Source organism: Colobus angolensis, unplaced genomic scaffold, assembly GCF_000951035.1.
Source record: "Colobus angolensis palliatus isolate OR3802 unplaced genomic scaffold, Cang.pa_1.0 Scaffold96, whole genome shotgun sequence".
Classification (NCBI taxonomy): domain Eukaryota; kingdom Metazoa; phylum Chordata; class Mammalia; order Primates; family Cercopithecidae; genus Colobus; species Colobus angolensis.
This window is the reverse complement of record NW_012123598.1, coordinates 1,998,293-2,009,316: the sequence shown is the minus strand read 5'-3', so window position 1 is coordinate 2,009,316 and position 11,024 is coordinate 1,998,293. Positions and strand designations below refer to the sequence as shown.

Below are 11,024 nucleotides of genomic sequence, written 5' to 3'. Positions count from 1 at the left end.
CCCAGCGGAGCTGGCGCAGCACGTGCGCCTCCACTAAGCTCGAGACCCGGCTTGAGCTGCCCTGCCCCTCTCAGGGCCACGAAGTCTGACCCACACAGCGTCACTCACTCCCACACACACTCCCTGGCTCCGCTGAGGTTACTGCCTTACCCTGGGCCTCAGTTTCCCCACCTTCCAAAAGGAGGAGCATCATTCCTTCCTTACCCCCTTTCTAGCTGTGTGATGTAGACCAAAGTCGTTGCCCCTCCCTGGGCCTGGGAACCAGTCGGAACTGGGTTCCGGTCCAGCTGTGCTGTGTGAGCCTTTGCAAGTGACATGACCTCTCTAAACCTTGGTTTTCTGCTCTCTGGAGCGGTGAACCGGTGGTTGTCTGTGGGGAAGAGATGAGAAAGAGCACGGGCACGGTCTGGTTCATTTCTGTATCTACCCCCCTTCCGCCCACGCCCCCTACCCTTTGCTCAATAAACATTCCGCACTTCATTTTCAAGCTCTTCCTTGCCTGTGCGTGCGCGTTGGGTGCGAGGAGGGGTGGAGACCGGATCTTCCTCGCTTGGGTACTTTTCTCTCGGTGTGTGTTTCTGGCCGGAGCCGTTTCGCGACGGCCCGGGCGCCCCGCCCCCACCTTCCTTCCCTAGACCCTTTCCTCTCCCTTCGGCTTCTCTCTTTCGGCCGGCGCCGCCAGCTCCTGGGGCACACCCAGAGGTCCCCTTCCCGCCGCCGCCTGCAACTGCGAGGGTAGCCCGGGGCCGCTTGGAGTCGCCCGGACCTGAGAGGCTGCTGCACTGGGTACGGGGTACGGGGGCCGGGAGGAGGGAGGGGGCTGGGAGCGGGCGGCGGGAGGGGCCGGACCGCGTGGAGGGTACCTGGGCCGGGGCGGGAGTGGGGCAGGCGCCGGAGGAGGCTCTTCTGGAGCTTGCAGGGGGCGAGAACTTACACAGAAAGGCCCAGAAAGCGAGGGCTGTGGCCCCGGGGGTGGAACCCCGGAGAGCGCTGGGACCTAGAACGAGCCTGCTGGCGGCCGGGCCAGCACTAGAGAGAACCTGAGGTGGGTGGACGGGTGGGAGCACGGAGTTGTTCAGACATGTCGCTGGAGAGAGGGCCAGAACCTGGGGGTCCTAACGTCGGAGCCCCTGTGAATAGGTTTGGCTTGTATGGAGGGGGTCAGGAAAGGCTTGAGTATGTAGGATGGGCCAACACGCAGACCCTGGAAAGGGCTAGGAGGAGGGGAGGGAGAGGCCTGGAGGCCTGCGGGGTGGGGCACCCACTGACCTGGGAGGCCACAAAGGGGAAAGTTAGAGCGAGGTCCAGGTTGTGCAGAGCAGGTCAAGAGATCCTGTGAGTACAGTGTGTGGTGGAGCACCGAGGCTAGGACAGCTTTTCCAAGGAGGGAAACCCTGGGGACCTTTTAGGGGGTCAGAGTCCAGCTGTGAGTGGGACTGGAGAAGACGGACTGAGGGCAGCAGGATGCAGAGGTCCTGGGCCGTTTATAGGGAGGCAAAAGGATGGAGCCTGCGGTGCTGAGCTGCCCTCTTCTATATAACCTTCTTACCCCATCTCCCGTCCAGCAGGCCTCAGCCAGCCCTCCGGATGCTGGTGCTGCCATCCCCCTGCCCTCAGCCTCTGGCATTTTCCTCCGTTGAGACCATGGAGGGCCCTCCCCGTCGGACATGCCGCTCCCCAGAACCTGGACCTTCCTCCTCCGTCGGATCTCCCCAGGCTTCGTCTCCTCCAAGGCCCAACCACTACCTGCTCATTGACACTCAGGGTGTCCCCTACACGGTGCTGGTGGATGAGGAGTCGCAGAGGGAGCCAGGGGCCAGTGGGGCTTCAGGCCAGAAAAAGTGCTACAGCTGCCCCGTGTGCTCAAGGGTCTTCGAATACATGTCCTACCTTCAGCGACACAGCATCACCCACTCGGAGGTAAAGCCCTTCGAGTGCGACATCTGTGGGAAGGCATTCAAGCGCGCCAGCCACTTGGCACGGCACCATTCCATTCACCTGGCGGGTGGCGGGCGGCCCCACGGCTGCCCCCTCTGCCCTCGCCGCTTCCGGGATGCGGGTGAGCTGGCCCAGCACAGCCGGGTGCACTCTGGGGAACGCCCGTTTCAGTGTCCACACTGCCCTCGCCGCTTTATGGAGCAGAACACACTGCAGAAACACACGCGGTGGAAGCATCCATGAGCCGGGCTGCCGGGTGCCCCAGGCACCACAGGACTTTGCAGGGAGCCTGGACTCCTGTCCAGACACCTGGTGAGAGCCCGAGGCTGGTATGCAGGGCCCTGGACACAGGCACAGAGCAGCCGCATCTCCAAGGCAGAGCCCTGCCTGAAGGAGGAATCCGTGAGTAATCTTCAGGTCCTCCGTGTTTTGGAGCTGAGATGGGAATGAGCCCCTACACAAAATGGAGTCCTCTAGCCTAAAGATACCAGCTGTTCCATGGCAGAGCCTCGACTGCATGGGGGTGGGGAGTGTCGTGTGTAAAGTCTCTGGCCTCATAAAAGATGGCTGTGGGTCATCAGGAATCTGTGCCATCTTCCCGAGGCTTCTGTGCTGTTGTTGGGGAAGGGACCCCAGTCCTGCCTTCCACCCCCCAACCAGGCCTGAGACCGATCAAACAATAAACGCATTCCCACCCTGAGCACTCGAGGTTTGTTTTTAGAGACAGCATCTCAGACCCTCTTTGGTGGCTGCCTAGCAGGGAGACCTCAGCTTGCCTGGCTGGGGAATGGGAAGGTTGGCCTGCCTTGGGGTTATCCCCTCCTCAGCTCCTGAAGACCTGGGTCATCTGGGAAGAATGTTTTTAAACTGAAACAATTTTAAAACCACAACCTCCTATCACAAACACATTTTACATGGCAGTAGAGTACACAGATGTGCAAAATCTATGTGAACCAAGTTTCCTTCCTTTTTTTTTTTATTTTTTAATTTTTTTTAGATGGAATTTCGCTCTTGTCACCCAGGCTGGAGTGTAATGGCATGATCTCGGCTCACTGCAGCCTTCACCTCCTGCGTTCAAGCAATTCTCCTGCTTCAACCTCCCAAGTAATTAGGGTTACAAGCGTGTGCCACCACGCCCGGCTAATTTTGTACCTTTAGTAGAGATGGGTTTCACCACGTTGGCCAGGCTGGTCTCGAACTCCTGACCTCAGGTGATCCACACACCTCAGCCTCCCTCAGGACCCTGGGCCTTGAAACAAAAGTTTCTTTACCATAGTTACCTTTAGTATGTGCAGATTTTTTTTCATTAGCTATTATTATTTGAGACGGAGTCGCGCTGTGTCGCCCAGGCTGGAGCAGTGGTGCAATCTCGGCTCACTGCAACCTCCGCCTCCCCAGTTCAAGCGATTCTCCTGCCTCAGCCTCCTGAGTAGCTGGGATTACAGGCATGCACCACCATGCCCAGCTAAATATTTTTTTTAAATGCTGATTTCATCCTATTCTATTGAATTCTTCACCCATGAACCTATAGTTTGGAAAAGACTATTCCAGGGCAGGTGGCTCCCCCTGGAATTTTTGGACCAGGCTGCAGTTTATCTGTAAAGTGAAGTGGGGAGGGGAGGATCATGGGTACAGCTTTGCAGGCCGTGCACACGTTTAGATTCTCCCTCCATCGGGTTAAGACCTTGCTCTCCTAAGGGCTGGCCACAGTCCAGAGCATGGATGCTTCTGGTGAACAGGAGACGCAGGTGGAGCTGAGCCTGAAGCTAAATAAACATCTGCTTATTAATTCATTTTTCTTGCCTGTCTAGTTTGTGCCAGGCACTGTGCTAGGCCTCATTTGCTCTTCCGACCTCTTTTTTTTGGGAGGAAGAACAAATCTTCCGTTCGTACTCCCCAGAGTGGGAAAGGAAAGAGCCTCCCAGAGGCTGTGATCATACCCACCATCTGACCTCAAGTAATTCCAGCAGCGCTCCTCTCCCAAGCCCTGACTATGGCCAGGTGCTGGGCTGAGCTGTGTGTCATAACTGAATCCTCACAAGAAATGTAGAGGGGCTTGTAAGTTCCCCATTTTACAGGGGAGTTAACAGGCTGGGGAGGAGCAGGAACAGTCAGGACTGGAATCTAGCTCTGTTCCAAAGCCGGCTCTTAATTACCAACATGGGGGTGGGGTGTTCCTGGCCCTCATTTTTCGGGAGGGGGTAACTCCCCCCATTTTGGCCCCCACATCCCTGAGAACCTTGGGGTCTGGCTGTAGGAGGTGGGGGAGCTTGGGGGGGGTCTGCGCTGGCTAGTTCCTGAGATCGTTAAAAGTAGATTCTCCTTTCGCTCCAACTTTCCCGGTGTCACACTCTCCTGCCTTCTCCTGGGCCCCCCGCCACCCGAGCCGGGGACCCCCGGAGGCTCGCCAGCTCTCCAGGATGGGAATTTCGTGACGTTCCCTGCCCGAGCTTCGGGAAGGGCGGGGGAGTGCTGTAAGGGGCTATCACGCAAGTGCAGCCCCTCTGCTGCTGCCGCAAACGGCGGGCCTCACCTGGACCCGGGGACTCTCCAACGAGGGGCGCTAGCCTGGCCCGACTGGGCGAATCCCCGCGTCCGTACCCGTTCCGTCGCACAGTTCCACGACTCGCTCCCCTGCCGCCCCGCCTGTTCGGGGGTGGGTGGGCGCTTCCCTCGGCTCCCCGTGACACTTTGCAGACGCTCCCCGGCGCCGGGCATGGGCGCCGCCGCCGTCGGTCCCCGAGCCGGATTCCGCGCGCGGGTGGGTGAGCGCGGGGGGCCTCGGCCCCTCGGACCCCGGGCACCCGCGGGCGGGGGATGGTGGCCGCGTTTGCACCCCCGCCCTGGTGCATTCCCCCCCGGGATCTTTCCATGAGTGCTCCCCCTCCCACCCCCGGGACAAAGGGCGGGGGCGGTGCATCCCCACGCGTGACCTTTCCCCGTACTGCGCACGCGCCCAGCCCCCACCACCGGGGGAGGGTCCGCACGCCCACGCGAGTGCGGGGGAGGGGCGTGGGGCCCCGGAGGTAGGGGGGGCAGCGCGCACGGGCTGGACCTCCTCCTACCCTGGGAAGTTGGGGCAGTTTCCCTCTGCACCTGCCTCTTCCTTAGGCCTGGCGGTGGCCCGCAATGAGAGAGGGTCCTTCCCCTTCAGGCCAGGTGTCCCTGTCAGGCGACCCCTTGGGGCACCCAGCAATTTAGGGCTTCAGCTTCCTTTTCCTTCGATACCCGGGAGCCCACGTCCCCAGCGTACTTCTCCCCCGGGACCTCGGTGGCTGGGCCCCCTGCGCCTGACTCTGCGAACCCAGGATTTTGAAGCCCAGGCGTGTTTTGCCTCAGTCCTGGGGTCTGGGCTCCCTCCTCCCTCAGACCAGGGATCCAGGCCAGAAGGTCCTTCCTGTCTCACTTCACCTCCCCCAGGATGGACCCTCGAGTCCATCTGCGTCCCTCCATTTGTGGCTGCTGTTTCTGTCCAGTGCCCCTGAGGCCCTCGGCTGCTGGGGTCCGCAGGAAGCCACGCCATGAATGACCGGAGCAGCCGGAGGCGGACAAGTGAGGAAGCTGGGTCCCCTTCCCTACCCTGGGTCCCAGGGCGCTCGGCTCCAGGCTGCCGTGGTTGGGGGGTGGTCTGAGGGGACCGGGACTTCTCTGGGGTGACCCGGGGCCTCTCCTCTCCAGTGAAGGACGATGAGGCCTTCGAGATCTCCATCCCCTTCGACGAGGCGCCCCACCTAGACTCACAGATCTTTTACAGTCTGAGCCCTTCTCGGGGAAACTTCCAGGGTGAGCCGGGGGCGGGGAGGGACTGGAGTCAGCTGGGAAGCCAGGCCCTGAGTCCCAGGGTGTGACCTGGTCCCCCACCCTCGCTGTGTCCCTAGAGCCTCCGGAGGCTGCGTCCCCTGCCCTAGCTTTGATGAACAGCGTCAAGGCCCAGCTGCACATGGCTCTGGAGAGGAACTCCTGGCTGCAGAAGCGCATCGAGGACCTGGAGGAAGAGAGGGACTTCCTGCGGTGCCAGCTGGACAAATTCATCTCTTCTGCTCGGATGGAGGCAGGTATGTGTGGGGTGCTCTGATCCACCTGCCTCCCTGTCCCGCTACTGGGTACCCACTCACCCAGACTCGAGGCTCTACTGTTTGCCTGGCTGGGTGGGACCTGCCACGTTGGCCCTCTCTGCTAGTCCCCTGCCTGTTTTGGGCCCCCAGGCCCAGCTTCCTCCTCACTTGATGTCCAGGGCCTCATCCCCACGAACTGTCTACTGGGGCCTGCCCTCCTGCTTTCTCCGTCAGCTCCCCAAATCCCATCAGCCTCCAGTGCCCTGGCCATCTGCTTCCTCGGCCCATGGTGACTTCAGGACCCTGGAACCTGAGAGTCCCTCTCTTCTGACTACTAGGGGGACCTTCCTTCATCTCTTTGGCCGAGAGGCCCACCCTAGTCCTTTGGGTTTCCTCAGGGGCCCCCGATCCTCCTCCTGGCCCTGTCTTCTCCAAGATCCAAGAGGCCAGCCGTCCAACCTCCTCCTGTCCCCCTTCCCCTGTGTGCCACCAGGGGCCATCTTCCCACCCACCGTGTCCCATTCTTGGTTCATGAGCTCTCCTTCCTCATCAAAGACATTAAGGCTCTTCCTTTGTGGGCCTTTTTGGGTGGGGACCCCAGCAGGTGCTGTCCCTCAAACCCTGCCCCACGTTCCCGGACAGTCCCCGCCCACATACCTTGCTCTGCTATAATTCATGGCCAGAAGCAGCTGGGAGAGCTCCCACAGCAGGCTCCAGCCCCAGCCAGTTCACAGCTAGCATCTTCTCTTGACTGGTAGCACCCTGTGCCCTGCTTAATACATTTTGGACCCCAGCCGCATCCTCTTCCCCATATGGTCAGGCCGTTTGCCAGACAGCCCACGTCCTGGAGAACCCACACTTTACCCCACCTACCCTCAGCTCGGCCTTGCTAGCTCCTTGGCTGGGAAGACCCCTCAAAAACTCCCACATCTCTCTTTGTGAATTCAACCCTTTCCCCCAAAGACTTGGGCAAGGGGCCTATGGTCTCGTGGTGTCTCTGTTACTGGGAGTCCAGCATCTGGGGATCTGGCCTTCCCTCTGCTCTGGAACAAACCGCCTCTGACTGCCCTTGCCTGCCACTGTCTCCTCCCACTGATGGTTCCATCCTGGGTGACTGACTCCTTTGCACAGACAGTTTGGCCCTGCGGCCTCGGCACTTTCCCAGCGGGGACCCTGGCACCAGACCCCTCTCCTAACCCACCTTCTAGAGGACCCTGTGTCTGGGCCTTGGCGGGCCAGCTCCCTCTGTCTCGATGGAGGTGGGACCCATCCTGCTGGACCCAGGACCCCTGATTTCTCTCAGGGTCCGAATCCCTGACTCCAGCCAAGGCCTTGCCTGCCTCCTGGCTTTACAGAGGCCACTCACCGGAGGTCCCACCCAGTCCCCAGAAATCTCTCCCTCCCCTATGGGCACTGCACATAGTCACAGGGGTCCTGAGGTCCCTGGTCGGCTGCCTCCCCAAGACCTCTTGCCAGCCCAAGCCTCTGAGAAAACGCTCCATCCCTCACTACCTCCCACAGACCCCAGCAGGCTCTACTCAGCCACCAGCGTCTCTGCTGTACTCCCTGTCCCTTTCTGTAGGGGACCAGCCCAGGTTGGGGATCCGGTTCTGGGGACTGCAGCCTCTCTCAGTCCCAGCACCTGTGATGGGATGTCTGGTCCCATAGTTCACGTGTGTGTCTCTCTCTCCCCAGAGGACCACTGCCGGATGAAGCCTGCGCCCAGGCGGATGGAGGGGGACAGCCGGGGTGGGGCTGGGGGCGAGGCCTCGGACCCTGAGTCCGCAGCCTCCTCCCTCAGCGGAGCCTCCGAAGAAGGCAGCGCCAGCGAGAGGAGGCGGCAGAAGCAGAAGGGAGGTGCTAGTCGGAGGCGCTTTGGGAAGCCCAAGGCCCGGGAGAGGCAGCGAGGTGGGTGAGGTGCATGGGGCGGGCGCTGAGGGGCCTGGGCTGCTGAATTGCTGTGTGTCCTTCCCAGAGGCCCTCCTTGCTCTCCAAGCCCCTCCAGCCTTGCTGGAGAAAGACCCACCGGGTTCTGTCTCTTACTCCTCCCTGTAATCCTGGGATTACCAGGCGTGAGCCATCGCCCCTGGCCTGTCCTGGGTTTACTTTAAGTTTTGGTCAACCCTCGAGGGCAGGGTCACTTTGGGCACCTCCTTGACCTTCATCGGTAAGGAGGAGGTGCGCAGTAGGACCTACCTCGAGGCGGGTGAGGCTTGAATAAGTGAATTCACCCGAGGCAGGGAGGCGAGGGTGATGGCTGGGCGTGGTGGAGAGGCAGGGGGGGGGGGGGGGGGTGCTGGGACCGCACTGGTTGAACCCGGCCTCTCGGCTCATTTTCTCTCCTCACCCTCCTTCCTGGGCCTGCCTCTTCCCGTTTCCCACTGGTCCAAGTACTGGGGGCGCTTCTTCCCTCCTCTCCCCCTTCTTTCCCTGTTGTTCCCTGTCTACTCCTGCACCGCCCGTACCTCGGCTCGCTGGGATCCTTCCTTCCCATGGCCGTTTCCCTTCCCGTGTCCGCCCCCTCGGTCTTGTCCCCTGCTCCTCACTTCCGTGTCCGTCTCCGCCCCGCAGTGAAGGACGCCGACGGGGTTCTCTGCCGGTACAAGAAGATCCTGGGCACCTTCCAGAAGCTCAAGAGCATGTCGCGGGCCTTCGAGCACCACCGCGTGGACAGGAACACCGTGGCGCTGACCACGCCCATCGCCGAGCTGCTCATTGTGGCCCCCGAGAAGCTGGCCGAGGTGGGCGAGTTCGACCCCTCCAAGGAGCGCCTGCTTGAGTACTCCCGCCGCTGCTTTCTGGCCCTGGACGACGAGACGCTCAAGAAGGTGCAGGCGCTCAAGAAGAGCAAGCTGCTGCTGCCCATCACCTACCGCTTCAAGCGGTGATCGCACCACGCCTCCGCGCCTCCGCCCGGGCCTTCCTCCCCCGCGGACCCCGGCCCTCCCCAGGCCCCCGGTGGATGACCTGCGCCTCTCCCTGCCGCGCCCCTGCCCCTCCTCCTCCCTCCCTGGGTTGGGGACTCCCTTAGCCGGGCCCCCAAGCGCGACGGTCCAGGGCCCGCCGCAGCCCCTTACCGAACGCCAGCATCCCCTTCCGCTTGGGCTGGCCAGCCCCGTCCTCGCCGGACCCCTTCCTCCTGAAAATCAACCAGGCAGGAGGGTGCCCCCCGCTCGGGTGGGGGACTATATAGACCCCGTCTCCGCCCCAGCCCCGCGGAGGAGCTGCCCACCTGATTGCCGGACAGACCTCCCCAACTCCGCGAGACAGAGAATTATTCAGAGAATTTAAATTAAAAAACGACGTGAAAATTTGGAATAAACTGGGCCTCAGCCTTTTCCTAGGAGGGGGACGTGCCTGGGAGGGGAAGGCCGTCGCCCCGAAGACGGTGATGGGGTTGCGGGGGCTTCCTAGGGGGTGGGCGGTCAGGCGGGAGGCCGGTTAGGACAGGGTGTAATTATCCCCCAGGAGGCAGAGACGGAGAAACAGCTGTGCCCTTGAAAACTCGGAGGCAGAGCTCTGGAAAAGCAGCGCTGACACAGCAGGGCGCGGTGGCTCACGCCTGTAATCCCAGCACTTTGGGAGGCCGAGGCAGGCGGATCACGAGTTCAGGAGATCGAGACTGTCCTGGCTAACACAGTGAAACCCCATCTCTACTAAAAATACAAAAAATTAGCCAGGTGTCCCAGCTACTTGGGAGGCTAGGGCAGGAGAATCGCTTGAACCCAGCAAGGCGGAGGTTCCAGTGAGCCGAGATCGGGCCACTGCACTCTAGCCTGGGCGATAGAGTCTCCGTCGCAAAAAAAAAAAAAAAGAGTAAAAAGAAGAGTGAACACTACCCGCTGGGCTACCCGGACCAGTGAGTGGCGCGAGAGGCGGGACTCGATGACCTCGAGCAGGGGAGGCCACCTAGCGGCCAAGCCAATTCTGGAGGATACTTCCGTCCGGCCGCCAGGGGGCAGTAACGCCAGATCATTCATCTCCCGGAAGTAATGCGCGATCATCCATCTGCTGCGCCTGCGCGACGGGAGGGGCCGGAGCGCGTTGATGCGGTTGCCAAGACAACTAAGAGGGTGGCCGGATTTAACCGTTGGGGATTAAGCACTTTCACTCTAGGAAGGGAAAATCTCGCGCACGCGCAATGGGGACTGAAACCTGGTCCCCGCAACCCCCTTCACCGGAGCAGTGAGAGAGCGCGCCACAGAAAGACTCTTACGCAGGCGCAGAAGCGTGTTTCCCCTCACCCGCCGCTTCCACCCTGCGCAGGCGCAAAAAGCCGCGCTGGCAACCTCCGCAGCGGTTGCGCGCACCGTTCACCCCTCTTGCTGTTTTTGTCTCGCGCAACCTTTTCAGGCCCTCCGCGAGGCCGGTCCTTTTTTTTCTTTCACTTTTCCCATCCGGAGAGCCAGGTGCCGAGAACCGGGGCCTCGTCCCCTTCTCTGTATCCCTTCCCCTGACCCACCTCGCCTCCGTCCTCCCTCCCTTTTCGGTTCCCGAAGCCGGAAGGAGCCGAAGCACGCACGAAAAAAGCCGAAGCTGTCCCCGGAGAGTGAGGCCTTCACGAAGCGGTGGCGGAAGGAGCCGAAGTTCTCTGATCGGCGGAGTGAGCAAGTGGCATCTCCGGAAAAAGCCGAAACTTGGACTCGAGCTTAATCCCAGGAGGGGCCCGAGGGCGCGCTCCGGAAATCTCCGGAAAGAGCCGAAGGCCGGGACGGTTAGGATTGTCGGAAGTGGCCGATTGCTTGGACAGGGCCGGCGGAGATCGGAGGAAGTCCGTGGAAGCAGCCAAAGACTGCGACGGATTGAATTGTCGGAAGAACCCGAACTCGCAGAGGGGGCTGGGCGCATTGGAACACGAGGACACACGGAAACCTCCAAAGGTTGAGGAGATAATTTTTGGAAAAGTTACGGAAACCTGGGAAGTCCGCGAAACCCTACCTTCGGGTGTTTCCGGAAGCAGTCGGAGCTGCCGTCTGCCTCTCCTTCGTCCAGTGTCCGGAAATAGCCGACGCGCTTCGGAGCCAGGCTCGG

General features: G+C 61.1%; 3 protein-coding genes across 7 annotated transcripts in view; all 3 read left to right on the top strand.

Annotated features, from left to right (window-relative positions):
- Positions 1-770, top strand: part of ZNF580 (zinc finger protein 580) — a 1,850-nt gene extending 1,080 nt beyond the window's left edge. The window contains exon 2 of the mRNA XM_011932579.1: positions 636-770. Coding sequence (XP_011787969.1) covers positions 636-770 — 135 coding nt within the window. The remainder of the gene's footprint in view (positions 1-635) is intronic.
- ZNF581 (zinc finger protein 581) lies at positions 601-2,638 on the top strand. Of its 2 annotated transcripts, none has more exons than XM_011932445.1 (2): positions 601-786; positions 1,569-2,638. In XM_011932445.1, exon 2 carries the CDS (start codon positions 1,588-1,590, stop codon positions 2,179-2,181), a length of 594 nt encoding a protein of 197 aa, XP_011787835.1. In that variant the 5' UTR covers positions 601-786; positions 1,569-1,587; the 3' UTR covers positions 2,182-2,638. The 2 variants fall into 2 exon arrangements, with proteins under 2 accessions (XP_011787835.1, XP_011787836.1); XM_011932446.1 differs by lacking the exon at positions 601-786 and adding an exon at positions 835-859.
- A 1,389-nt stretch (positions 2,639-4,027) lies between these two features.
- Positions 4,028-9,315, top strand: CCDC106 (coiled-coil domain containing 106). 4 transcript variants are annotated; one of them, XM_011932442.1, is made up of 6 exons: positions 4,028-4,699; positions 5,415-5,490; positions 5,617-5,721; positions 5,817-5,993; positions 7,689-7,901; positions 8,565-9,315. In XM_011932442.1, the coding sequence occupies exons 2-6, from the start codon at positions 5,460-5,462 to the stop codon at positions 8,879-8,881; spliced, it is 843 nt and encodes a 280-aa protein (XP_011787832.1). In that variant the 5' UTR covers positions 4,028-4,699; positions 5,415-5,459; the 3' UTR covers positions 8,882-9,315. The 4 variants fall into 4 exon arrangements, with proteins under 4 accessions (XP_011787832.1, XP_011787831.1, XP_011787834.1 ...); XM_011932443.1 differs by having other exon boundaries at positions 4,449-4,699; positions 5,359-5,490; XM_011932441.1 differs by having other exon boundaries at positions 4,447-5,490.
- Positions 9,316-11,024: the final 1,709 nt, after the last annotated feature.